Source organism: Pseudorasbora parva, chromosome 2, assembly GCF_024679245.1.
Source record: "Pseudorasbora parva isolate DD20220531a chromosome 2, ASM2467924v1, whole genome shotgun sequence".
NCBI classification, from domain to species: domain Eukaryota; kingdom Metazoa; phylum Chordata; class Actinopteri; order Cypriniformes; family Gobionidae; genus Pseudorasbora; species Pseudorasbora parva.
In genome coordinates, this window is record NC_090173.1 from 38,986,106 (window position 1) to 39,013,666 (window position 27,561).

A 27,561-nucleotide genomic window follows, 5' to 3' on the forward strand; every position below is an offset into this window, starting at 1 on the left:
TCTTGATTGTCCCCAGGTGTGTCTGGTTATTTTTTCTAAACCATCTGCATTCTGATCCATTTTGAACCGGAAGAGATAGGCCTACATAAAGATTTTTTTTATTTTTTTTATTTTGTAAGTCTGTTTAGACTGTCAAAATACACATAATTTATTTCTTTGTTTTTAAATAGAAGATGTATAACCATTTAAGCTTGTCATGTATGCGCAATAATAATTTGTTTGTAGAGCAAAAGTTCATAGACCAACATATTCATAAAATATCTATGCACTGGGAGAATTTGAGACTCATGACTTGTTTTAATATGATTTGATGTCTGCACATGATTGTTAATTATACCTTAATTAAATAATAAAAAAAACAGACACAATGCATTCTGTAAAATTGCACATGGATAGATTACAGTAAACACTGCTATTATATATAACAAAAAAGGAAAGAGTCCACAATTCGCTTTGCTGCCACCTATTGGTGAACCATTGCAGAATTAAAAGGAGATTCAAGCTTTTTATCATTTTTTTTAATAAGAAACTAAATATGTAAGTTTCATAAATTTAGACTGTTAAGCAGTCATGAGATAATTGTTTATATATATAAACAATTCATATATATATATATATATATATATATATATATATATATATATATATATAAACAATTCATATATATATATATATATATATATATATATATATATATATATATATATATATATATATATATATATATATATATATATGCTATATATATGCTCAAATCATTTTTTAAGTACAATGCAAAGTATTCCAAACTTTTGTGCATTCAGTCATTAATAATAATAATAATAATAATAATATATTTTATTTGTAAAGCCCTTTTCATAGTTAAAAACAATCCCAAAGTGCTAAATAATTTCTCTAATGAGAAATTACTGATTAGATACAATATGGTTTAATATAAATATTTTATAAGCTTACGTTCCACTCGTTCTAAACAGACCCTTGAATGCAAAGGGAACTTAGTGTCCAAATGTATTTAATGCATTCGGAGGGGGGAAAAATTACTGAGCTATAAACAGTAGCCTATATTATTATTATTATTATTATTAATTACAAGGATTAGTTTTTTATTTATTCAGAAATAATAAAAACTGAATACTGCCACTGGCCAATCAAAATTAATCATTCCATATTCCACACACACATTCACACATTACACACACACAAAGTGAAATTGCATGATAATAATAGATTAGTTTAGCGTGGCATTATAGAAGTAAGTGCATTCGGAATCATGAAGTGCAGGTTTCCTTTAACAGAGTGATAAGGACAGCGGGTTTCCTTGGCAGACAGCTGGAGGCTTGTAGACCGATACAAACGCGCTGTGTGGGAGGGAGAATGACAGCGGATCTGTGGCTCTTCACCTTGGCAAGAAGGATATTTACACCGGAGAACCTAAACAACAACGCACGTATGATGAAAATGCTAAAGAAGGGTTGTGGTTGCATAGAATAACATGCGAACAAGACAGGAAAGAGACATTTAATTGATCTTGGGTAAGATTTAACCTGTTGTCTTTTGATAACTGTATCGCGTTTGTCTCTAAATGATGCATGAGCGCTGCTAGATGAATAATGGAAATATATGCTGCGATTTGATTGTATGACTATAACAAGCCCCGTGAGAGCAACAAAAGGACCCGTAGGAAAACAGCCTACAGATAGCATAAAACCCCATATACTATGTTTTGAAAGGAAGAAAGTGATGAATTAGTGCGCGTTGACATAGCCTGATACTGCTGCTTTTTTCCCATTACTACTAATTGTATGTAGCGACGTACATAAGTGTTTTTCATACGTAAGTTTTCATACTTAATTTGGATTTAGACGTGCGTCTTCTTTTTTCGTAACATTTTTAACTAAAATTTCAGAGGTTTAACTTGTGTCAAACACACAACAATAGGCTATCACAACAAAGCACGCGAGCATCAGGTCCTTTTATTGTTCCTATTTACTTCCTTCGTCTGCATTCATCAGCCAATTCTATATTATTGCCTCTCCGCATCATTTTGGAAAGCTTTTATAGGCCCACATATTAATTTCCTCGTTAATGCTTATCATCTAGCCTATAGAAAATTACTGCAACACAACAGTTCATGGTTCAGAAGCAGGTGCTCTGCTCTGTGCTTTTTATTTGCATGTTTCAGCATTGTTGACATAGATCCCTTAGTTAAACAGCATGAGCCACTATGATAATATGCTATATGACAACTTGGTGGATTTGATGCTTGTCTTTGTGTTTGGTTACACACTCTTACTGTGTACTTCATTGGCAACGAACAATTCCAATTGCTTTGGAATCACTCAATGCAACACGGTCGGGTGAGGCAAAATGTGCCCAACCACTCGAGTCAGTGACGTAACACTGATATCAAAGATTGCTTTTCTTTTGATCCAGTCATGCATTCCTAGCCCCAGCCCCCTTCAAAGGATGGATTGGCAGATTTCCAAGATGAAGACAATTTCAATAGCTTGTCCAACAGTAGCATCTTGGCCAAGGCTTTGCTCTCTGGAAGTGCTTGATTTGAATGAACAGAATAGATTTTTTAGACTATCTGACTGCCCCGTCCTAAAATAGAACACACAGGGATGCAATATAGGCCTATCCCTTGACAATTCATTAGTAATGATGCACACGCACACATATGCAAATAAAAATAGAGAGGACATTACTTGCAGTCGCACATAGGCGTACATCATTTAGCCAAAAGTGAAATGTCACATAGCATAGACTTAACAGAAAGTGGCTTGAGGCTGATTTTCAAATGCTTTTACTACACTTCACTGTTCAGTCACTAGAGCCAATTTGACATCACAGGTCCCTTTCATCTCAGTGGGGAAAAGAAGCTCAAATCAGGAGTAATAAAGTGAATTGCCATAATGTGTATTGAACTTTATGTATATCAGAAATACATGCAAAATAAAACCACAAAGATATACACTCACCTAAAGGATTATTAGGAACACCATACTAATCCTGTGTTTGACCCCCTTTCGCCTTCACAACTGCCTTAATTCTACATGGCATTGATTCAACAAGGTGCTGAAAGCATTCTTTAGAAATGTTGGCCCGTATTGATAGGATAGCATCTTGCAGTTGATGAAGATTTGTGGGATGCACCTCCATTGCATGAAGCTTCTGTTCCACCACATCCCAAAGATGCTCTATTGGGGTTGAGATCTGGTGACTGTGGGGGGCATTTTAGTGCAGTTAATTCATTGTCATGTTCAAGAAACCAATTTGAAATGATTCAAGCTTTGTGACATGGTGCATTATCCTGCTGGAAGTAGCCATCAGAGGATGGGTACATGGTGGTCATAAAGGGATGGACATGGTCAGAAACAATGCTCAGGTAGGCCTTGGCATTTAAACAATGCCCATTTGGCACTAAGGGGGCTAAAGTGTGCCAAGGAAACATCCCCCATACCATTACACCACCACCACCAGCCTGCACAGTGGTAACAAGGCATGATGGATCCATGTTCTCATTCTGTTTATGCCAAATTCTGACTCTACCATCTGAATGTCTCAACAAAAACCGAGAATCATCAGACCAGGCAACATTTTTCCAGTCTTCAACTGTCAAATTTTGGTGAGCTTGTGCAAATTGTAGCCTCTTTTTCCTATTTGTAGTGGAGATGAGTGGTACCCGGTGGGGTCTTCTGCTGTTGTAGCCCATCCGCCTCAAGGTTGTGCGTGTTGTGGCTTTACAAGTTCTTTGCTGCATACCTCGGTTGTAATGAGTGGTTATTTCAGTCAAAGTTTCTCTTCTAGCTTGAATCAGTCGGCCCATTTTTTTCTCTGACCTGTAGCATCAACAAGCTATATTCGCCCACAGTACTGCCGCTGGATGTTTTTTCCTTTTCACAGGGTTTTTAAAACCCTATGAATTGTTGTGCATGAAAATCCCAGTAACTGAGCAGATTTGAAATACTCAGACCGGCCCGCCTGGCACCAACAACCATGCCACACTCAAAATTGCTTAAATTACCTTTATCATTCTGACATTCAGTTTGGAGTTCAGGAGATTGTCTTGACAAGGACCACACCCCTAAATGCGTTAAAGCAAGGGATTGGTTGATTAGATAATTGCATTAATGAGAAATTGAACAGGTGTTCCTAATAATCCTTTTAGGTGAGTGTATAACTATCTTTAAATACTGTTTATTTGTTCAAGATACAGTGCCATGCGAAAGTATTCGGCCCCCTTGAACTTTGGGACCTTTTGCCACATTTCAGGCTTCAAACATAATGATATGAAACTGTAATTTTTTGTGAAGAATCAACAACAAGTGGGACACAATCATGAAGTGGAATGAAATGTATTGGATATTTCAAACGTTTTTTAACAAATCAAAAACTGAAAAATTGGGTGTGCAAAATTTTTCACCCCCTTTTACTTTCAGTGCAGCAAACTCTCTCCAGAAGTTCAGTGAGGATCTCTGAATGATCTAATGTTGACCTAAATGACTAATGATGATAAATAGAATCCACCTGTGTGTAATCAAGTCTCTGTATAAATGCACCTGCACTGTGATAGTCTCAGAGGTCCGTTTAAAGCGCAGAGAGCATCAGGAAGAACAAGGAACACACCAGGCAGGTCCGAGATACTGTTGTGGAGAAGTTTAAAGCTGGATTTGGATACAAAAAGATTTCCCAAGCTTTAAACATCCCAAGGAGCACTGTGCAAGCGATAATATTGAAATGGAGTATCAGACCACTGCACTCTATGGAAGAGTGGCAGGAAGAAAGCCATTTTTTAAAGATATCCATAAAAAGTGTAGTTTAAAGTTTGCCACAAGCCACCTGGGAGACGCACCAAAAGTGGAAGAAGGTGCTCTGGTCAGATGAAACCAAAATTGAACTTTTTGGCAACAATGCAAAACATTATGTTTGGCCTGAAAGCAACACAGCTCATCACCCTGAACACAGCATCCCTGTAGATAACCCTCAGTTTATTTGAATTAGTATTGGAGCTTAATATAGTATTCTGATATTATTTCATATATTATATATCGTAATTCTATATTTTCTTAATATTAGTTATGGTTTTATTATATTTTGGGATGTTAGTTTGCACTCTTTTAGTTATTTCACCTATAGAGACTTTTATTATGAAAGGCGTCTTGCCGGAAAAGTCAAACAGAGAGCTCGCGCAGACGTGCACAGAGAGAGCTCGCACACGGAAGATAAAAACACTGACGGAGACACGGAGCCATGCGGTCACGGAGATAACACGCTTATTAAGGGCACTTTTAAGTTGATTTAAGCATTTAGATGCTGTTTGTTGTTTTCATTTTGTAGTATTTTTTGTTTGTTTTGTTTTGCACCTGGTTGAAAAGGAGTACAAGGTATTCATTTATATTTAAGCGCTTGTCTATACATATCATATCTTGTCTTAATGATTGTTTTATGTGTTTGTTTGATTTAAGAGTAATTTTATGTTTTTAGTATAAATGTTAGTATTAATTTCTGAATTTGTTGCTATAGTCAGTTGTTTCGTTTCATTTATATGGACGTGTATTATTTTCAGATTGCAACAATTGTTTATTTTTCTTTTCTAGCTCTTACGTTGTTGTGAAGTCAACAAGGGCAATAAAGGGACAGTACAACATCAGTGCATGAGCAAATTCTTTATTAAATTCAACCGGGCTGTAACAGTAAGAGCTTCCCATCCATTGATTCCATTTGCTGATGTAAATGATGACAGACCAAGGATCCAAGTCATGCACTCCCATGAAAGAAATGGAAGCTTCAGAAATGCTATCTTCTCAAGATGGAGATACAGACGATGAGATGGAAGATAATTCGGATGGTGTAAAGACAGCTGAGGTACGTCAATCTGTACGCAAACGAATTCCAACTGAAAAGATGATTGCATATCAAAAAGAGGAGGCACAAAAGGCAGAGAGAAAGCTTACGCAGGCATATGAAAAATGGAAAGCTGAGGCTAGAAAGGCTAGAGGGCAGCTGAAAACAGACATTTCTGAGAGTCAACTAGCAACACTTATAGACACTTTGGAAAGTGAAAGAGACAGTGTGATGGAATCATATATGAAGGTTCGAAGTTATGTTGCTCCGTCTGCAGATACAAGGAGACGAATTGATGCATGCGATGCTGTGACAAAGGACATTGTAAAGATTGCTTATGAGAGGATTTCAGGTGTTGATGGAGACTTCGACAGTGAACAAGTAAAAGAACGTCTTGGTGAATTGCTAGATCGAGATTATGCTCGCTCTGTCTATGGTTCTACAGTCTCACGTGTCAACTCTAAGTCGAGTATACCCCTGAGTCAAACTTCACTGAACTCCATCTTGATGGCTAAACGAATAGAGGCAGCAGCAGAGCTTGCAGCAAAGGAAGCAGAGTACATAGCGATAATGGAGGAAAGGGAACAAAAAGAGAGACTGCAACTTCTAGAAGAGAAGAAAAGGAGAGAACTTGATGCTGAAGTGAGTGAGTTAGAAAGATTACAAGCAGTAAAGGAGGTTAGAGCAGCTAGAGCAAGACTTGAAGTTTATGACAAGGAAGAAACCATTTCCTCTGCTAACCAGAACAATAGGCTGCAGCAACATGTAAGCTTTCCTATACAAGAACCCGTGTATTCACGCTCAATTAAGCCAACAATCCATGAGAAGTCATCGCCACCTCCTAATACTGACGTGTCTTACCTTGCGCAGGCTGTTCAAGACAGTATAACACTGAACAGACTTCCTATGCCAGAGCCAACAGTCTTCAGTGGTGACCCCATTCACTTTATTGAGTGGAAAGCTTCATTCCAATCACTCATCGACAGAAGACATGTCTCCTCAGCAGATAAGTTATACTACTTGAAGAAGTATGTCACTGGTTCTGCTCTGAAAACTCTAGAAGGCATCTTCTACAGAACTGATGAGGAAGCTTACAAGGATGCATGGAAAAGACTTCAGAATCGTTATGGTCAGCCGTTCATTATACAAAGAGCATTCAGAGAGAAACTCACAAGATGGCCTAGAATCCAGCCCAAGGACGCTGAAGGACTCAGAAATTTCTCAGATTTCCTGAATGCATGTGAAGACGCAATGCCTCATGTTAAGGGACTGGAAATTTTGAATGACTGCGAAGAGAATAGGAAACTTGTCATCAAACTCCCTGATTGGGCGGCTGCCCGCTGGAATCGTCAAGTTACAGAAACACTGAGTGAGACTCAAGATTTCCCAACCTTCCATGACTTCGCCAGCTTCATGTCAGTTGAGGCTGAGGTAGCCTGCAACCCAGTTACGTCCTTCTATGCTCTTCACGCCTCTGAAGATATTAAGGAGAAATATAACCTCAAGGTTGGTAAGAACAAAGCTAATGTCTTCCACACAAATATAGTCACACAGCATGAGAGTCTGAAGCCAGCTAGTAAGGTCTTCAAACCATGTCTGTTCTGTCAAAGCAGTGAACATCAAATTCATGATTGCTTTAAATTCTCTGCAAAGTCTCTTGAAGAGCGGAGACAGTTCATCAAGGACACAAAGCTGTGCTATGGATGTTTGAAGTCTGGACACAGTGCCAGAGACTGTCGTTCCAGACATACCTGCAATACCTGTAAAAGAAGACATCCTACCTGTTTGCACGATGATAGCTTCATAAGAAAGGTGAATTCCTCCTCTGTTCATAGCCCAGAGAATGCACACGAAAGGGTTGAGACAACGTCTTTAAGTGTAGAATCTGGATGCACTTCTGCTAACACTGCAATGATCGTGCCGGTGTGGTTGTCCTCACAAAACGACCCAGACTCTGAGAAACTTGTCTACGCTCTGTTAGACACACAAAGTGACACTGTCTTCATTGAATATGCAGTAAGACATAGTCTAAAGGTTGATTCATGTCCAGTGACACTTAAACTCACTACTATGGTCGGAAGAGATTCTTTGATATCAAGTGAAAGAGTTTCTGGTCTTAGAGTTAGAGGCTTTAATTCCACAGTAGTTCTTGACCTTCCCCCCGCATACACTAAGGAATGTATCCCTGTGGACCGTGCACACATCCCTACCAGTGAGACTGCCAGGCGTTGGAAACATCTTGCTACTCTGACAGACAGAATTCTTCCGCTTCAAGACTGCGAAGTGGGTCTTCTCATAGGGTATAATTGTTCCAGAGCTTTAGCACCCAGAGAAGTGATTCTTGGAGCAGACAATGAGCCATATGCTGTTCGTACGGATCTCGGATGGAGCATCGTGGGCCCTTCCTTGATACATCATGAGTCACAAAGTGGTGTTAGCATGTGCCACAGAGTATCTATTAAGGAGATTCCTTCTTTAATCCCAGCTGATGTGATCAAAGTGCTGGAGTCAGATTTCAAGGATACTAAAGAAAACACAAGAGTGGTGTCTCAAGAGGACATTATGTTCTTGAATAAACTGGAAGAAAGCATTAGAATGAATAAAGACAGCCACTTGGAAATGCCCCTTCCATTCAAAAAAAGACCCTATCTTCCAGATAACGAGTCTCTTGCTGTCATGAGACTTCAACATCTAAAGCGGAGATTAAAAAAGGACCTGGAGTACAGGGAACGTTATGTGAAGTTCATGGAAGAAGTAATAGAGCATGGTGAAGCGGAAGGAGTCATTGATGAAGGAAAGGAAGGAGAAAAATGGTACATCCCTCATCACGGGGTGTATCACGCGAAGAAGCCTGGGAAATTACGTGTAGTCTTCGACTGCTCTGCCAGATACAAGGGAACCAGCTTGAACGATCATCTTCTCACAGGCCCTGACCTGATGAACAGCTTGACTGGCATTCTTTTGCGGTTCCGACAGTATCCAGTGGCCTTGATGTGTGATATTGAGAAGATGTTTTACCAGTTCTATGTTGACGAAGCAGATCGGGATTATTTACGATTTCTCTGGTGGAGAAATGGAGATTTCGACTCAAAGCCTCAAACGTTCCGCATGAGAGTACATCTATTCGGTGCCTCATCGTCCCCTGGGTGCGCCAACTACGGACTAAAGCATCTTGCAAGAGAAGGTGAACATCTGTATCCCCTAGGTTCACAATTCATTATGCGAGACTTCTACATGGATGATGGAGTCACCAGCGTCGAAAGTGCAGAGAAGGCTATCCAGATGGCTCTAGAAGCTCGCCAGGTTTGCGCACTTGGAGGTTTAAGGTTGCATAAGTTTGTGTCCAATGACAAGACAGTTTTGGAGAACTTACCATCCTCTGAATGTGCTGTTGACATTACATCTGTCAATCTTTCCCTCACTGACCAGCCTTTGGAAAGAGCCTTGGGCATTTACTGGCATCTGGAACACGATAACTTCAGATTTCGTGTAAACCTAAGGGACCAGCCAGCAACCCGTAGAAGCATACTGTCTACAGTGGCATCATTGTTTGACCCCCTAGGGTTTCTTGCGCCATTCTTACTCAGAGGAAAGGCTATTCTTCAAGAAATGTGCAGAAAAGGCATGGGCTGGGATGATCCTTTACCAGATGGTTTGCAGCCAAGGTGGGAGCATTGGAGGGCTGATCTTGCTAACTTGGAGAAGATCGAGGTGCCTCGTTGTATTGTGCCTGCTGAATTTGGAATAATCACAAGGAGAGAGATTCATCACTTCTCAGATGCCAGCACAAAAGGATATGGCCAGTGCTCATACCTTAGGCTCGAGAACGAACAAGGTGATGTCCATTGTGCTTTACTCATGGCGAAATCTCGAGTAGCCCCCCTTAAGGTCACAACTATCCCTCGGTTAGAGTTGACCGCTGCGGTTGTGTCAGTTGCAGTTAATGATCTGTTAAAGGAAGAAATTAACCTTGCAGATGCAGAGGCATATTTCTGGACGGACTCTCAAGTGGTGTTAGGCTACATAAACAACGAAGCTCGCCGCTTCCACACGTTCGTCGCAAATCGAGTTCAGAGAATTCATCACAGTACAACTCCTCAACAGTGGCGATACATCCCCTCGGAAGAGAATCCAGCCGACTATGCATCACGAGGTATGAGTGTCAATGATCTTGTCACTTCCAGCTGGTTCAGAGGACCAAATGTTTTGTGGAAAAGGCAAATACCTCCACCTCTGGATGTTAACACACAACTTCCAATTGGAGACCCAGAGGTCAAGAAAGCTCAGTCACTGAACACGCAAACAGTACAATATTCCTGCTTATCCAACTGTCTCACAAGGTTGTCCTCATGGTCCAAAGTCATCCAAGCTGTTGCACGTCTACTTCGTCGAGTTAGGAAGGACAAGTCAAGTGACCACAGTACAGTGGCAGAACGTGAGGATGCTAAGCGAATCATCATCAAGGACTTACAGAGTCAGGTGTATGCAGAAGAGATAGCCTTACTCCGTAAGGGCATGCAACCCCCACGCAACAGCAGGCTATACAATCTAAATGCCTTTGTTGACCATGACGGATTGCTCAAGGTGGGAGGAAGGCTTTGCAATTCTTCTGTCCCTAACTCCATTAAACATCCAGTGATAATTCCAAAGGAACACCATCTTACAAAACTTCTGATCACTGATTGTCATGAAAAAACGGAACATCAAGGAAAAGGCTTGACTATAAATGAGATCAGATCAAGAGGAATTTGGATAACAGGAGTAAATAGGACTGTAGCCTCCTTTGTACGAGATTGTGTGAAATGTCGCAGACTTCGCAGACCCACCGAAGAGCAAAAAATGGCTAACCTGCCCGCAGAGCGTATAGATCCATCCCCTCCATTCACATACTGCGGAATGGATGTTTTTGGTCCATTCATCACCAGACAAGGTCGTAAATCATACAAGAGGTATGGACTTCTCTTTACCTGTTTCTGTTGCAGAGCCATTCATATTGAGATGCTGGATGACATGTCCACGGACGCCTTTATCAACGGCCTGCGTTGTTTCATCGCTATCAGAGGAGCAGTTCGTCAAATAAAGTGCGACCAAGGCAGTAATTTCATTGGAGCCAAGAATGAGTTTGCTAAGGCCATAAAAGAGATTGACACCAATCGTCTGGTAACGTTCTTGGCAGAAAAACAATGTGACTTTGTCTTCAACGCACCCCATTCAAGTCACACAGGAGGAGTTTGGGAGAGACAGATTAGAACTGTGCGAAATGTTCTTCATTCCACTCTGTCCTTATCTACTGGAAGGCTAGATGATTCTTCCCTTCGGACCTTCTTCTTCGAAGCTATGGCAATTGTAAATAGCCGACCGCTTACAGTAGATAATCTGAATGATCCTAAAAGTCCTGAACCCCTTACCCCAAATCACCTGCTCACTTTAAAAACTACCCAAGCTCTACCACCCCCTGGCAAGTTCATCAGAGAAGACATGTATGCTCGCAAGAGATGGCGCCATGTCCAATACTTAGCTGAGCAATTTTGGGGCCGATGGCAGAAGGAGTATGTGTCTAACATTGCAACAAGACAATGCTGGCTTACACCAAGAAGGAACATGCAAGTTGGAGATATAGTCTTAGAGAAGGCAGACGATCTTCCCAGAAATGAGTGGCGCTTGGCAGAAGTTATTAAGACTGTCGTTGACAAGGATGGTTTGGTAAGAAGAGTGAAGATACGTTTCGGAGACAGGAAACTGGGAAAGGATGGTAAACGTCTGAACAAACCATCAATGGTTGAGCGCCCAGTGCAGAAGCTGGTCCTTCTCCAGGAGGCAGCCTGAACTTCCTGACATATCCTTTGATCTATGCAGTCCATATATATGTTTCAGGTTTCTTTTCAACTAGATTGATATAGGTAATTTATTTTAGAAATCATTTGTGATTTAAAGTTTGAGATTTGTAGTCACTCATGATTTGGTGGGAGTGTAGATAACCCTCAGTTTATTTGAATTAGTATTGGAGCTTAATATAGTATTCTGATATTATTTCATATATTATATATCGTAATTCTATATTTTCTTAATATTAGTTATGGTTTTATTATATTTTGGGATGTTAGTTTGCACTCTTTTAGTTATTTCACCTATAGAGACTTTTATTATGAAAGGCGTCTTGCCGGAAAAGTCAAACAGAGAGCTCGCGCAGACGTGCACAGAGAGAGCTCGCACACGGAAGATAAAAACACTGACGGAGACACGGAGCCATGCGGTCACGGAGATAACACGCTTATTAAGGGCACTTTTAAGTTGATTTAAGCATTTAGATGCTGTTTGTTGTTTTCATTTTGTAGTATTTTTTGTTTGTTTTGTTTTGCACCTGGTTGAAAAGGAGTACAAGGTATTCATTTATATTTAAGCGCTTGTCTATACATATCATATCTTGTCTTAATGATTGTTTTATGTGTTTGTTTGATTTAAGAGTAATTTTATGTTTTTAGTATAAATGTTAGTATTAATTTCTGAATTTGTTGCTATAGTCAGTTGTTTCGTTTCATTTATATGGACGTGTATTATTTTCAGATTGCAACAATTGTTTATTTTTCTTTTCTAGCTCTTACGTTGTTGTGAAGTCAACAAGGGCAATAAAGGGACAGTACAACATCAGTGCATGAGCAAATTCTTTATTAAATTCAACCGGGCTGTAACAATCCCCACTGTCAAACATGGTGGTGGCAGCATCATGGTTTGGGTCTGCTTTTCTTCAGCAGGGACAGGGAAGATGATTCAAATTGAGGGGAAGATGGATGGAGCCAAATACAGGACCATTCTGGAAGAAAACCTGATGGAGTCTGCAAAAGACCTGAGACTGGGACGGAGATTTGTCTTCCAACAAGACAATGAACCAAAACATAAAGCAAAATCTACAATGGAATGGTTCAAAAATAAACATATCCAGGTGTTAGAATGGCCAAGTCAAGGCCAGACCTGAATCCAATCGAGAATCTGTGGAAAGAACTGAAAACTGCTGTTCACAAACGCTCTCCATCCAACCTCACTGAGCTCGAGCTGTTCTGCAAGGAGGAATGGGCAAAAATTTCAGTCTCTCGATGTGCAAAACTGATAGAGACATACCCCAAGCGACTTACAGCTGTAATCGCAGCAAAAGGTGGCGCTACAAAGTATTAACTTAAGGGGGCGAATCATTTTGCACGCCCACTTTTTCAGTTTTTGATTTGTTAAAAAAGTTTGAAATATCCAATAAATTTCGTTCCACTTAATGACTGTGTCCCACTTGTTGATTCTTCACAAAAAATTACAGTTTCATATCATTATGTTTGAAGCCTGAAATGTGAGATATGCCAGTTTAGATAGTGGTCATTGTAACTAAAAATGATTAGTATTATTCTTTGTTAGTATTATTGGTATCTTTCTTTTCTCTCTCTCTTTCTCCCCTTCCAAATGGCTCTCTTTCCCCTCCCTTCAATTTAAAAGAAGGGTGGAAGTCAAGTCTTGCATAAGTTCAGCACTGTGTACCCCGCAAAGTCCGAGGCATCAACACATCTATAGCCGCCACCCCAGGTCGACAGTGGGATGTGTAGGGATAGTTTTAGGACTGGGAGGTAAAGAATACATGCAAAAGAAGGGTGGGACGTGGGAGGAAAAATAAATAATAATAATCTTAGAAGCCTGAAATGTGGCAAAAAGTTGCAAAGTTCAAGGGGGCCGAATACTTTCGCAAGGCACTGTATGGTTAAGATTAATCAGAATGTCATTATCTCATGTGGTTGTCACATGGGGAATATGTGATTAAAACAAATAAATAGTGATATTATTACAAGACTTTAAAATGAAATATCTTAGCTATCCTTTAAATTTAGCAATTTTTAAAAATAAAAATCTAGATATTATATTATTATTATTATCTAGATATTATATTATATTTATAATTCTGTATGTAATATTTTATATCATGTCTTGTTTTGAAAGTTGCTGCCACATGAATAATTTGCGTACTCTTACAGATCATATTTCTGCCACTGTTAAAAAAGGCCTTTTTGAAAGACATCTCAGCCCAAAACGGGGACTATGGGATCAAAAGGAGTAGAGCGACGTAAACAGGCCACCCCTGGCCAGACCCCTGAGGGCAATGTGGTGATGAGCTTCAGTTTCGAAAGCTATCAGCTGGAGGAAGAGGACTGCCAGGTAAAAGACATCTCTGATAAAGGAGTGCTGGCCCTTTCAGAACCTGGTGAGTCTTTGCTGCCTATGATGTGCCTCAATTGAACTAAAAATTGTAATTTGAGTCGTTTCATATTTGCGGTGTTTGTGTATTGTCTTTAAATACATTGGTTCGGTAAGGATGAAAACTCACCTTGGTTGGAAAGGTTATATTACTTGGCATGTACTTGCTTGCTAGGTCTAATCATTTTAAGTGGAGAGTCTTTAGTCCCCTCATGTTGCCTGGTTACAAAGGTCATGCTTATTAAATCAGTGGATCAGGAGAACAGGTTACTTCTTGGTCTTTGGTGTAAGAGATGCTGTGGAGATTGGTAGGTATATAGTTAAATTTTATATAATACAACGTTTCATTTAATTTCTTCCATCTCTTAAATTAGGCATGTATTGCTAAAGCACTAAAGCTGTACAACCACATGAAGCTAGCAAGAGGCACAGAAGTGCTTCCATCAAGTCGAGAGAGAGAGAGAGAGAGAGAGAGAGAGAGAGAGAGAGAGAGAGAGAGAGAGAGCAAAATGTCAAATGCCTCATACATATGCATACATATACTTCAAAGAGACTGCAGACAGGCTGAGAGACAAATATTTAAAATGCATATATTTTTTTGAAATATTAAGAAATTTGGTCTCTAACTCTGACTTGTTGCTTGTGCATACAAATGTGTGTGATTTCTGGACGTAGTGTTTGAAGAACCTATTCCAGATGACCGTTACCATGGGATCTATTTTGCCATGCTCCTGGCTGGAGTGGGCTTCCTGCTGCCTTACAATAGCTTCATTACAGATGTTGACTACCTGCATCATAAATTTGAAGGTACTCCCATTATTTTTATGCCTCATTTAAAACTAGGTGAAATAGCGAAATCACTTATGATTTATGTTAGTTATTGTGAGTTTTTAAAACATGTTATACTTGTTGTTTTGTGTTACAAACCTGATTCCAAAAAAGTTGGGACACTGGTGGATAAAAACTAAATGCAATGATGTGGAATTTTCAAATTTCAATATTTTATTCAGAATATAACATATCAAATGTTTAAACTGAGAATATGTATTATTTTAGGGGAAAATAAGTTGATTTTAAATGTCATGGCATCAACACATCACAAAAAAGTTGTGACAAGTCCATGTTTACCACTGTGTGGCATCCCCTCTTCTTCTTTTTTCAATCTGCAAACGTCTGGGGACTGAGGAGACAAGTTGCTCAATTTTAGGAATAGGAATGTTGTCTCATTCTTGTCTAATACAGGTCTTCTTTGTTGCATCTTCCTCTTTATGATGCGGCACATGTTTTCTATGGGCAGGCTGGCCTATTTCAGTACCCGGAACATTTCTTCTACGCTGCCATGATGTTGTAATTGATGCAGTAATTGGTCTGGCATTGTCATTTTGGAAAATGCAAGGTATTCCCTAAAAGAGATTCAAATGGGAGCATATGTTGTTGTAGAACTTGGATATATCTTTCAGCATTGATGGTGCCTTTCCAGATGTGTGAGCTGCCCATGCCACACACACTCATGCAACCCCATAACATCAGAGATGCAGGCTTCTGAACTGTTTATGATGATAACTTCAAACTCTTAGTAATTTTTCTCTGAGAAACTCCTTTCTGATATTGCTCCACTATTTTTCGCCCCAGCATTGGGGGAATTGGTGATCCTCTGCCCATCTTGAATTCTGAGAGACACTGCAACTCTGAGAGACTCTTTTTATACCCAATCATGTTGCCAAGTGACCTGATAAGTTGCAAATTGGTCCTCCAGAACTTTTCCGGCCTCTCATTGCTACCTGTCCCAACTTTTTTTTAAATGTGTAGCTCTCATGAAATCCAAAATGAGCCAATATTGGCATGACATTTCAAAATGTCTCACTTTCAACATTTATGATATGTTATCTATATTCTATTGTGGATGAAATATAAGTTTATGAAATTTGTAAATTATTGCATTCCTTTTTTATTCACAACTTGTACAGTGTCTCCAACTATTTTGGAATCGGGTTTGTATATTGTATTTTTGTATATATAAAATCTAAATATACCATTTATTTATTACAAATATAAGTGTAGTATACATAATACATAATAGATACAAATGTTGTATAGTTAAAAGTTTGGGGTCATTATGATTTTTTTTTTAAATAACGGTAAAGACATTTATAATGTTACAAAATATTTCTATTTCAAATAAATGCTGTTTTTACTTTCTATTCTTTACCGAATCCTGAAAGAGTGCATCACTGTTTTTCACAGAAATATTAAGCAGCACAACTAATTTCAACATTGTTTCATTTTAAATAATTTTAAATTTTATTTTACAATATTACTGTTTTACTGTATTTTTGATCAAATAGTTATTTAGTGTATTTTAGTAATTAGTGAGCAAAAAATTATACAGACAACAAATGTTTGAACGGTAGTTTAAAATGTAAATATAATATAATAAAATATAAATCATTGAAGATTTTTGAATTTTGATTCCTTTTAAATAGAAAGCAAATGATGTACAGAAAACTCAACTTGCAACTTGATGATTACTTTCAGAGCTCTTTAGACTAACACCTTACATTAACTATAAACGTGTTAAGACTATTGAAAATATAATTTGTTTTTGTAAAAAAAATAAAAATAAACGGCTGATTATTGACAATATTTCAGGTCTGATATCTAAAAATGCACGACACTTCTTTTTGTGGTTCGTGCAATAAATGTGTCTCCTTTGTCTCCTGTGTCCTCCAGGAACATCTATCGTGTTTGACATGGGTTTAACATATATTCTTGTGGCCCTAGTGGCCGTGATCCTAAACAATGTCCTGGTGGAGATGCTGAGTCTGCACACCAGGATCACTGTGGGTGAGTCTGTTTATTAGAGCACACAGGGATGGGGGAGGAGGCCGCTGATTGACCTGAGAGAACTGCTGGCCTGAGGGGAAAGGGAGGAGCGGCAGCAGTCCGGTCTGACAGCTGCATCACTCATCTGAACCTGAAGAATAACATTTGCTAAATACACACTAAGAAGATGAATCACATACAATAGAAACAGTAGAAAAACAACACACAATGACACCACAAAAACACTCACTGTCACAAGTGCCCGGAAAAATATGGCAATTTCATGCCTTTGAAGAAATAGTTAACCTAAAAATGAATGTTCTGTTATTATTTATTTACCTTCATGTGGTTTCAAACCTGTAAGAGCTGGTTCACACAAGTTTTCTATTCCACTCCGCTACTTTTTTACTGTTTTTTAATGTAAACATGCTAGACTGAAGTCTTTGTCCACTCGCATTTTTTGCAGCATTTCACGTGAGACTTGGCATTCTAAAAATGTGGTGCTCAAGTTAAAATAAGTTCTCTAGACCCTTTACCATTTTTTTACTTCACTGACATTGTGTGAATGGCCCCTCTGACTTTTTTTTTTCCTTCTGTGGAACACAAAAGATGGTCATTTGAAAAAACAAACAAAAAAACGAGTTTTTGTCTGTACAAAAAAGAGACCCTTGGATTCTTTTTACTGAATTTTACTGAACCCTTTTTGTCCAAAAATGCTCTATATAAGGAAAAGTCTCTTGAAGGGTACATAACACTCAGTTTCTGCCAGTCTCATGTTAATCTTGAGAACCTAAAGAGTAGTATTGCATCCTTCATATCAGAAGAGTCTTAAGTTTTATCATATTTATAGAAGTCAGAAACACTGTTTCTTTCCAAAAACAGCCGAACTTCTGCAGGCATGCAGCACACGCACACAATTATACATTCATGTTGTTTTGGTTTGCACTTACGCGCTGAATTCCAACTAAACAGACATTTGATGCCATTTCACTCACCGCCTGTGGTTTCAACTTGACCGGGAACAAACAAATACACTTGCAGAACTCCATTGTTGCTCTGGAAAAACAAACTGCATCCGATGTTCCCTTAACACTGGATTATTTGGGAAGCTTTAAAGCTATGTTATCTTTCCCTCACAACCAAATACACACTTATTTAGTGACATTGTTGATCTTCGTGGTCTAAAATGAAAGCACTGATGACGAATTCTGTAACCCAAACATATACCTAGTATAGAACCTTGTCTTCAAAGAGTGTACAGTGTAAAACAGTGGAGCCTGTTAAAACAGCTACTATAATATAATGAAATTTTAAATTATATTACTTGCAAACATAATTAGATTTTTAGTTGTGCTATGCCAGATTTGTTTATGTCTGAGTTCATCTCTTGCAGGTTACCTCTTTGCACTTGGACCTCTGCTTTTTGTCACAATTTTTGATGTGTGGCTGGAGAAGTTCACCACAAAACAATCATACGTCATCATTCTGATGTCTATGGGAACTGTGGCATTCGGATGTACAGGTATTTTTTCATATTTTCCTTTTCTGCAGAATCTAGGCTGTTGGGCTAGGCTCAGAACATTGTGTTCTCAGCCATTTCCAGCCATAACAGTCTTTTACCCTGTTGTGTCTCCAGTGCAGCAGTCCAGTTTCTATGGATACATGGGGATGCTTCCCAAGCGCTACACACAGGGCGTGATGACCGGAGAGAGTAATATGCTTTTTATCATCAAATGTGGTCATGAAAATCCTTATGTTTGGGCAAACTGCAAAAACAAGATTATCATTGTTTTTTTCCTGTATAGGCACGGCAGGAGTAATGATTTCACTTAGCCGTATCTTCACCAAACTACTGATCAAAAACGAGAGGAAGAACACCATCATCTTCTTTGTCATTTCCATCTGTATGGTGCTGGTTTGTTTTGTTCTGCACATGCTGGTGCGACGGACACGCTTTGTCCAATACTACACGAATCTGGCACGACAGGGCCTGTCCCATGCCAAAGACCACTCACACCATGGAACCCAGTACCAGGTCCATCATGATGTCATTACAGAAGAAGTAAGATTTGTAAGTTTTGCATGACAAATGTAAGAAGGACATATTAAATGACCCTGTTTATGGCATTTCTCCAACAGTGATTGTTATTTTTCTGTAAAAACAAATGGAAATTTCAAAACCATCTATTTGTTTACATTTTGTTTATATATATATATATATATATATATACACTCACCTAAAGGATTATCTCCTGCAGACAATCTCCTGAACGAAAGAAAGGTGATTTAAGCAATTTTGAGCGTGGCATCGAAAATACATTTTGGTCCAAAAATAACAAAAACTATGACTTTATTCAGCATTGTCTTCTCTTCCGTGTTTATTTTCAATTCTCAAATCAAGATTTGAACGGTTATGAGATTCTAATTAAGAGATTCTAATTAACTAACTGATGTCACATATGGACTACTTTGATTATGTTTATATTCCCTTTCTGGACATGGACAGTATAGTGTGCATTCACTTGGATACGCTCTCAGACTAAATATAAAATATCTTAAACTGTGTTCTGAAGAACGGAGGTCTTACGGGTGTGGAACGACATTAGGGTGAGTCATTAATGACATCAATTTCCTTTTTGGGTGAACTAACCCTTTAAGCTCGTTGTTGTGAATAATACAAGTCTTCTCTCTTTGCTATGTATGTGTAACGGAGGTGCGCTGTGCACCTCACTCCCCTGATCTCAGGAGGTGCACTAGCTACTTACACTAGGTCTTTACCGTCCTTGTAAGTGCACCCATGCCTGAGACACCAGTTTGAGTCCCGCTCGAAGTGGGGCAAGTAGGACCATAGGGGTTGCATATGGTTTAGAAATCCATTTGGAATTAAATACATCGGTATCATTATCATGCTCTGTTGGTAATGTGTGATGAAATTCAATGAAATGTACAATTGTAAATCTCTTTAATTTAACTTGCATTTGTTATGCATACTCAGGTTTGTTTTCTGTAAAATCCGCCATAATTTCATTTAATTTGTGCCGCTCTGTGCTCTCTGCAGCCAAGGACACAGGGAGTGCACGATTAAAGTGCTCACTCAGGTACAGGCAGTTCAGTCAGAGTAAAAGCACTTCAGTTCAGAGTAACCTCATGTTTTTTCTGTGGGTGACAGACTGAGCACTCAGCCGTTTCTCCCCTCAAGATATCTTCATCCTTCCTTGTTAAGAATGATTGGAAGTGGAATTTCTATCATAACTGGCAATTGATTCTGAATTCTCCAAAAATGTATGTTCTAAAAATCAAACAAAATTCTAATGGATTCCAATTAGATTTTTTTATTTTGTTATGGGTACTAAGAATGGTTCCAAATTCAGATTATAATAAAAATAATCCATGAGCAATCCAAAACGCTTGGGGTTTCTTGCCAGGTAACCCTTTTCCCTGATAAAGCAGAACGAGATGCAAACGGGAAGTGTATTGTCATGACCAGCTGTAAAAATAGTGTGAAAACACATATGAAATTGAAACTTAATCAATGAAATTGACCTGGAGGTATTATAGCCTCGGTTAGTGACGTCATCAGCGCACCTGCTACACGAGGCTATAAATAGATGAGCTTCAGCTGCAGCCATCAGGTCTCTTTTGTTTGAAGACCAGTCCTGAAGCATCATCAGCACAGACTAGCGATGCAGCATCTCGTTCCGCTTTATCAAGGAATAGGGTTACAGTCAAGTAACCCCAAGCGTTCCTTTTCAAAAGCTACACTCAATGCTGCATAAGCTTATGCAAATGGGAATGAGAATACCCACGCCGCCGTGCTTGATGGTGTACGGACCCCTTACGGTTGTGTTGTGCATACTGTGGTAAATACACACAGTGTAGTAGATTATAGCCAGGAACAAAACTAGCCCGCGCAGTCGTCTCTCCATAGTGTTAGTTAGTTTGCTGGTTTGTTTTCAATCCTCAAATAAAGATTACAACGGTTATAAATCAGTGGATTGATTCATGATTCGAATCGCGTGTCAAACTGCTAAAATCACGTGACATTGGCGATCTGAATCATGAATCAGTCCGCTGATTCATAACCGTTTTAATCTTTATTTGAGGATTGAACAAACCAGGAAGAGAAGACAATGCTGAATAAAAGTGTAGTTTTTGTGATTTTGGACCAAAATGTATTTTCGATGCTTTAAGAGATTCTAACTAACTAACTGATGTCACATATGGACTACTTTGATGATGTTTTTATTACCTTTCGGGACATGGACAGTATGTGCATTCACTTTCATGAAGGAACAGAAAAGCTCTCGGACTAAATATAAAATAGCTTAAACTGTGTTTCAAAGATGAACGGAGAGCTTCAGGGTGTGGAACGACATTATACATAAATTTTATTATGAGTCATTAATGACATAAATTTCATTTTTGGGTGAACTAACCCTTTAAGAGTTTTTAAATTGGGACGAGCCAGAAGTCATGGCTGATTTTTAAAGCAGCAAACACAAAATGCCCCAAAATGAGGCTATATTTGTATCTTAAAGATTCTCTTGTTTAGTTGTTGCTACGTATTTATGTTTGATATTTTTAATAAAATGCTTTTCTTTTAATGCTCTTCTATGCTAGAGTTTAGGTGAAGCAACTCTAAATGGGTATTTCTCCTGAGCAGTTTCCTATCTGTACTGCTGTGGGATCCGAGTGCTCTTGTTTTATTCTCAGCAAATTAAGGAGATTGGTTTTACTGGCTCAGCCAGACTTAATCAAGTAATGGCCCTCCTCACACAGCCCCTGCAGAAATGCTAGTTCATCAAGAGCAGCATTACAAAAATCTGAATTCAGTGCACGCTCTTACAAAGTAGCAGTGACCTGCTTGATGCAGCCATTGGTTCTGATATGTTCATTTTTGTTACATGTATTAGTGAATGCAAGGTTGCCATATTGAGCTAAAAACAATTATTGATGGTCACGTCACTGTCCTATACGGATGTAATGTATTCAGTATGAATTGTTCAGATGTCCTGTCTATTTTCAAGGGTAATGGTGCAGTGGGCTCTTCCCCAGCTGAAGACGGCTGCACAGATTTTGCTGGAGGAAACACTTACGTAAGATTTGATGTGCCCAAACCAAAGATTAAACGGAGCTGGCCAGGCATCAAAGGTGTGATCTCATTTACAACACTGTAATTTATATATTACTCCTCATGCATGTTACAAAGAAAGTATGATTTAGGAATGCATCAATATAGCCTAAACTGATAAACTGATTATAAATGACGTTCATGTCATGGTTAATAACATTTGTCTAAATAAATAAAGAATACTACAAATGATTTAACATAACATTATAGGGTAGTATATAGGATAATGCATTAATGGTGTAGGGTTAGATCACCTCAAACATAATGTAAAAATACAAACCCGATTTCAAAAAAGTTGGGTCAAATTGTGAATAAAAGCAGAATGCAATGTGGAAGTTTCAAATTTCAATATTTTATTCAGAATACAACAGATGACCTACCAAATGTTAAAACTGAGAAAATGTATAATATTAAGGGGAAAATAAGTTGATTTTAAATTTCATGGCATCAACACATCTCAAAAAGTCATGTTTACCACTGTGTGGCATCCCCTCTTCTTTTTAGAACGGTTTGCAAACGTCTGGGGACTGAGGAGACAAGTGCTCAAGCTTAGGAATAGGAATGTTGTCTCATTCTTGTCTAATACAGGCTTATAGTTGCTCAACTGTCTTAGGTCTTCTTTGTCGCATCTTCCTCTTTATGATGCGGCACATGTTTTCTATGTGAAAGATCTGGAGTGCAGCCTGGCCATTTCAGTACCCGGAACATTTCTTCTACGCTGCCATGATGTTGTAATTGATGCAGTAAGTGGTCTGGCATTGTCATTTTGGAAAATGCAAAGTATTCCCTGAAAGACATATTCAAATGGGAGCATATGTTGTTGTAGAACTTGGATATATCTTTCAGCATTGATGGTGCCTTTCCAGATGTGTAAGCTGCCCATGCCACACACACTCATGCAACCCCATAACATCAGAGATGCAGGCTTCTGAACTGAGCGCTGATAACTTGGGTTGTCCTTGTCCTTTTTAGTCCAGATGACATGGCATCCCAGTTTTCCAAAAATAACTTCAAATTTTGAAAAAAGTTTTAAATGAGCCTTGGCCCAGAGAAAACGCCTGCGCTTCTGGATCATGTTAAGATATGGCTTCTTTTTTACCTATAGAGCTTTAGCCTCTCAACGGCCAATGGCACGGTGGATTGTGTTCACCGACAATGTTTCCTGGAAGTATTCCTGAGGCCTTGTTGTGATTTCCATTACTGTAGCATTTCTGTATGTAATGCAGTAGCCTGGCTCTGCCCTCCTACGTACTTCTGCTCAATTTTTATTTTCCTTCAGTACTACGTCTGGGACTGCGATGTATTCTTAAGTTTTCTCCGAGCAAATTTTTACCGGTCCAATCAGCGAACTTGTCGTGCACTAGTTTGAGTTGTAGTTCAATAATGGTGGCAGAGAAAGATGCAAATGAAACCATTCATTCCGTTGTGGCACCGCTGCCGAATATCCAGAAGTTAAAGCCGGAGCAATAACAATCTTTGCTGGGTTTTTTTGGTAGCCTTCCTCCCCAACAGGGTCAATTCGGGAAAAGTTTGATTTTCCTGCCAGTTAGTGGTGAAGGAGTTGGCTGAAGCCCTATTCGGAAGGTAATTGTTTCTCGTGGGGTCGGAAGGTATTGGCATCATTTACAGGGGCTAGTTGGTGATTTTATTGCCGCTAGTTTCCCCACCACCCGCATAAAAATCCCCAGCCGAGTTACCTACTGCTTTTGACATAAACGCTCACAAAACTCTCCCCTCCCCCGTGGCGTGAATAAATCATAATCCGAATGCACACGTTTTTGGTTTTATTCTATTGTTGTATCACTGAGGTGGCCTGCACATTTGTTTTGACGGATATCCATGTGTGAAACAGGCGAGGGCACATGACATGCGTCACGACCAAACGTTAGCGATTCGTTATGGCAAATCCAGTAGTTTTAAACTTCAACAGAGTAGCCGCCTCGCAGAAGTAAACGCTTGTCAATGGAGAGTGGCCAGACTCTATGTACAAATTAAATGTACGAGAGTCTGGTAAGACCGGCCTAGGAATACAGTGCATTCTAAAGGCAATTTTTCTCAGAGAAACTCCTTTCTGATATTGCTCCAGACAGTATTTTTCACTGCAACAGTGGGGGAATTGGTGATCCTCTGCCCACTTTGACTTCTGAGAGACACTGCAACTCTCAGAGGCTCTTTTTATACCCAATCATGATGTCAATTGACCTGATAAGTTTTTTAATGGGTGCTCCAGCTGTTCCTTATATGTACATTTAACTTTTCGGCCTCTTATTGCTACCTGTTCCAACTTTTTTTGAAATGTGTAGCATTGAAATCCTCATGAAATCCAAAATGAGCCGATATTTGACATGACATTTTTCACTTTTAACATTTTATATGTTATCTATATTCTATAGTGAATACAATAAAAGTTTATGAGATTTGTAAATGATTGCATTCTTTTTTTTTATTCACAATTTGTACAGTGTCCAAAATGTATAAAAACGTGTAAATATGTAATATTTTCAGATAATTAATAAATATTTTACTGTTACCGATATATATTGTGCATTCCTAATAAGCAAACGTACTACCATTTAAAAGTTTTGATTAATTTTTAAAACTGACTCTTGACTCTCACCGAGGCTTCATTTATTGACATTAAAACAGTAATACTGAGAAATTTTTTTTTATTTGAATATATTTTAAATTATAGAATATATTTTGCTCAATAAACATTTCTTATTGTTATCAATGTTGTAAATAGTTTTTACTGCTAAGGATACTTTTTTAATAGAAAGTTCAAAAGAACAGCATTTATTTGAAACAGAAATCTTTTGTAACATAATAAATGTCTACTGTCACTTTTAATGTAATGCATCCTTGATGAATCAAATAATCTCACTGACCTCAAAACTTTGAACGTTAGTATGCTGTCTAAATGAACTCATTTCATGTAATTGGGTAATCGAGCAGTGACCCTCCTCTTTTGCAGACATGATCCTGCATCGTTATGTAGTTGCCCGGGTGATCTGGACTTACATGCTGTCTATTGCCGTCACTTACTTCATCACGTTGTGCCTTTTTCCTGGACTGGAGTCTGAGATCAGGAATGTCACACTGGGGGAATGGCTGCCCATCCTGATCATGGCCATCTTTAACATATCCGACTTTGTGGGCAAAGTATGTTCAGAGACATAATGACATAACAGATTATTTTCAACATCCTTTGAAATCAAGTCTAATCTTGTCTGTCCGTGTGTGTAGATCTTGGCAGCTGTGCCGTATGAATGGAACGGAACACGTCTTCTCTTCTTTTCCTGTGTGCGAGTAGTTTTCATCCCTCTGTTCATCATGTGTGTGTATCCCGCTCAGAAGCCCACCTTCAGCCATCCGGCATGGCCTTGTATCTTCTCTCTACTCATGGGCATCACTAATGGCTACTTTGGCAGTGTTCCCATGATTCATGCTGCAGGCAAGGTGGCTCCTGAGCAGAGGGAGCTGGCAGGTAAATGTATCACTCTATTTAGATTCACGAATAAATGCAAAAGTCTATTCTGATGAACAGGTGCTTTTATGTAAGTCTAAACCTTCAGAAAGATGCATTTATAATCTCTTCTCTAGAGATGCAGTCATTAACTTTTAGTTCATGTTATTTTGTCCCACAGGGAACATAATGACTGTGTCCTACATGTCTGGACTGATGCTGGGCTCTGTCGTAGCTTATGCTGCCTACAGTTTCACTGCTTCAGGCTCCATCTTCCACTCAGAGACTGGCTACAACTTCACCCAGGGGTACTAGTACCCTAGTCCAAGCCAAAAAAACATGTCTCATCAATCTCATCAGGAGGCACCATTGCCACACTGTGTAGCAACTCCGCAGTTCCCATAAATCAGACCTCTGCTGCAGGCTTCTTTTGGCCCACCTGCAATGCTGGTTGCCTGTGAATGTTGTCAAATAGATGAAGAAACAAGCTTTGACACTGTTAAGAGTTATATATGTGTTCTAAGTTGTGTTGCCTCTTTTGTTCTCTGAGAGTTTTCTTCATGTTGCCAAATGTTCGCTTTCGTTAAGATGTCAAACGTTAGTTGTGTGGTGATAAATCTGATAGCACTGTGAAAATCTGGGCAGAATAAGTTTGATGTTTCTTCTGGCTTAATGTCTGACTCCACATTTTATGTTATTGACAGACAAACATGAACGTTTATGAGTAGGGGAGAGCGGGGCACAACCTAGCACTTTGACTTTCTCAGTTTGTGTAAATCCATTTGGGGTTCAGAGTATTTATTTTTTCCCACATTAATTTCCCACATTTCTAGCACAGTTATGTGGTTTTGTTTAATTTATACAGTGTATACTTTTTTTCTTGATTTACTGTAAAAGAATGGAAGTGAAATGTGACAACATGCCCCATAGGTGAAGGACACATTGTAACATGACCAAATTACAGCTTAAATGTTATCTGATATAATAAAAAAATATCCAAGATAAACTAAATATTTTGTCAATAAAATGCAACTATTCACTTATTCAATTAATATAATGGCATTTTTTAATCATTCAAAATAAAAACATTTTTTGAGTTTGACAACAAACACCTCAAAACACAGCTATACAAAGTTCAAAAGTAATAATAATTAAGCATTTCTGAACATTGACTCTCAGTTTTTATTCACCTTTTTCTTATGGTTTCTCAATAGAATTCATAAAAGTTTAGAATATAATAGCATAGTTCAGTGTTACACCATGCCACACCTGTGCAACTGGTCCTGCTGGTTTCTTCTGCTGGTTAGATCAGCATTAAACAACTACCTCAACTGTTATATAATAGATATAAGATTCAAATAATATCAGATTTGTCTTATTTTAAATAAACACAAAAAACAGATTCAAATTTTACTTAAGAAATTTAGTTTTTCTATGGTTAAATATATGTTCAGTGATATCTTCTAAAGATTTTTTTTAATTTTGGCGCAATTTTTCTCTAAATAATATTGATATGGCAATAGTAAATACACTACGTTTCGGCATCCTGGCATGTTTGAAAAGTTTTAAACCTTGTGTGTTACAGCTAACCCCGTTAGGTTATGCCCCACTCTCCCCTCCATTCTGACAGGTCTGAGGAACTGTACTAGATGAAGGTCATTATGTCTGGAAGCATGTAAAAGGGATTTGCCAAAAAGAAAATCTTCTTTTGAGTGCAATATGGATACTGGACCTTTTTGCTAAAGCTAACTGAATGTAAACATCTCTAAATAAATGCTTTTTTCTTTCTTTTATTTGTTGTACCTGCATTATCTTCCAAATTTTCCAAGTTATCTCTAGAGTTGGGGTGTGTGACAGTTGTTATTTTAAAACTGTAGTCAAGTCACCTTTATTTATTTAGCACTTATACAATATTGTTTTCAGTGCAAACTTACAGGGATATAAATTAAAATGTACATTATTTAATATAAAAAATATTTAGTCAGCCACCAATTGTGCAAGTTCTCCCACTTAAAAAGATGAGAGAGGCCTGTAATTGTCATCATATACATTTCCAACTATGAGAGACAGA

The 27,561-nt window shown here is 38.5% G+C and overlaps 2 protein-coding genes across 4 annotated transcripts; both read left to right on the plus strand.

The window, feature by feature from the left end:
* The first annotated feature begins 1,243 nt into the window (after window positions 1-1,243).
* Window positions 1,244-27,283, plus strand: slc29a4a (solute carrier family 29 member 4a). Of its 3 annotated transcripts, none has more exons than XM_067419827.1 (11): window positions 1,244-1,532; window positions 13,881-14,080; window positions 14,749-14,880; window positions 16,804-16,917; window positions 18,290-18,418; window positions 18,533-18,607; window positions 18,702-18,967; window positions 21,924-22,047; window positions 24,999-25,186; window positions 25,271-25,511; window positions 25,672-27,283. In XM_067419827.1, exons 2-11 carry the CDS (start codon window positions 13,918-13,920, stop codon window positions 25,803-25,805), a joined length of 1,566 nt encoding a protein of 521 aa, XP_067275928.1. In that variant the 5' UTR covers window positions 1,244-1,532; window positions 13,881-13,917; the 3' UTR covers window positions 25,806-27,283. The 3 variants fall into 3 exon arrangements, with proteins under 3 accessions (XP_067275928.1, XP_067275923.1, XP_067275935.1); XM_067419822.1 differs by having other exon boundaries at window positions 1,245-1,532; window positions 13,854-14,080; XM_067419834.1 differs by having other exon boundaries at window positions 1,246-1,532; window positions 13,854-14,080; window positions 18,702-18,958.
* On the plus strand, window positions 9,231-12,544 carry LOC137043482 (uncharacterized). Its single transcript, XM_067419774.1, has 2 exons — window positions 9,231-12,229; window positions 12,443-12,544. Exon 1 carries the CDS (start codon window positions 9,457-9,459, stop codon window positions 11,671-11,673), a length of 2,217 nt encoding a protein of 738 aa, XP_067275875.1. The 5' UTR covers window positions 9,231-9,456; the 3' UTR covers window positions 11,674-12,229; window positions 12,443-12,544.
* Window positions 27,284-27,561: the final 278 nt, after the last annotated feature.

Excerpts from the sequence above, each read along its gene's own strand:
- LOC137043482 (XM_067419774.1), top strand. The coding sequence starts at position 9,457 with ATGTGCAGAAAAGGCATGGGCTGGGATGATCCTTTACCAGATGGTTTG.
- slc29a4a (XM_067419827.1), top strand. The coding sequence starts at position 13,918 with ATGGGATCAAAAGGAGTAGAGCGACGTAAACAGGCCACCCCTGGCCAG. Across the intron at positions 14,881-16,803 it reads CCTGCATCATAAATTTGAAG|GAACATCTATCGTGTTTGAC; the intron begins GTACTCCCATTA and ends TGTGTCCTCCAG. Across the intron at positions 18,608-18,701 it reads GGGCGTGATGACCGGAGAGA|GCACGGCAGGAGTAATGATT; the intron begins GTAATATGCTTT and ends TTTCCTGTATAG.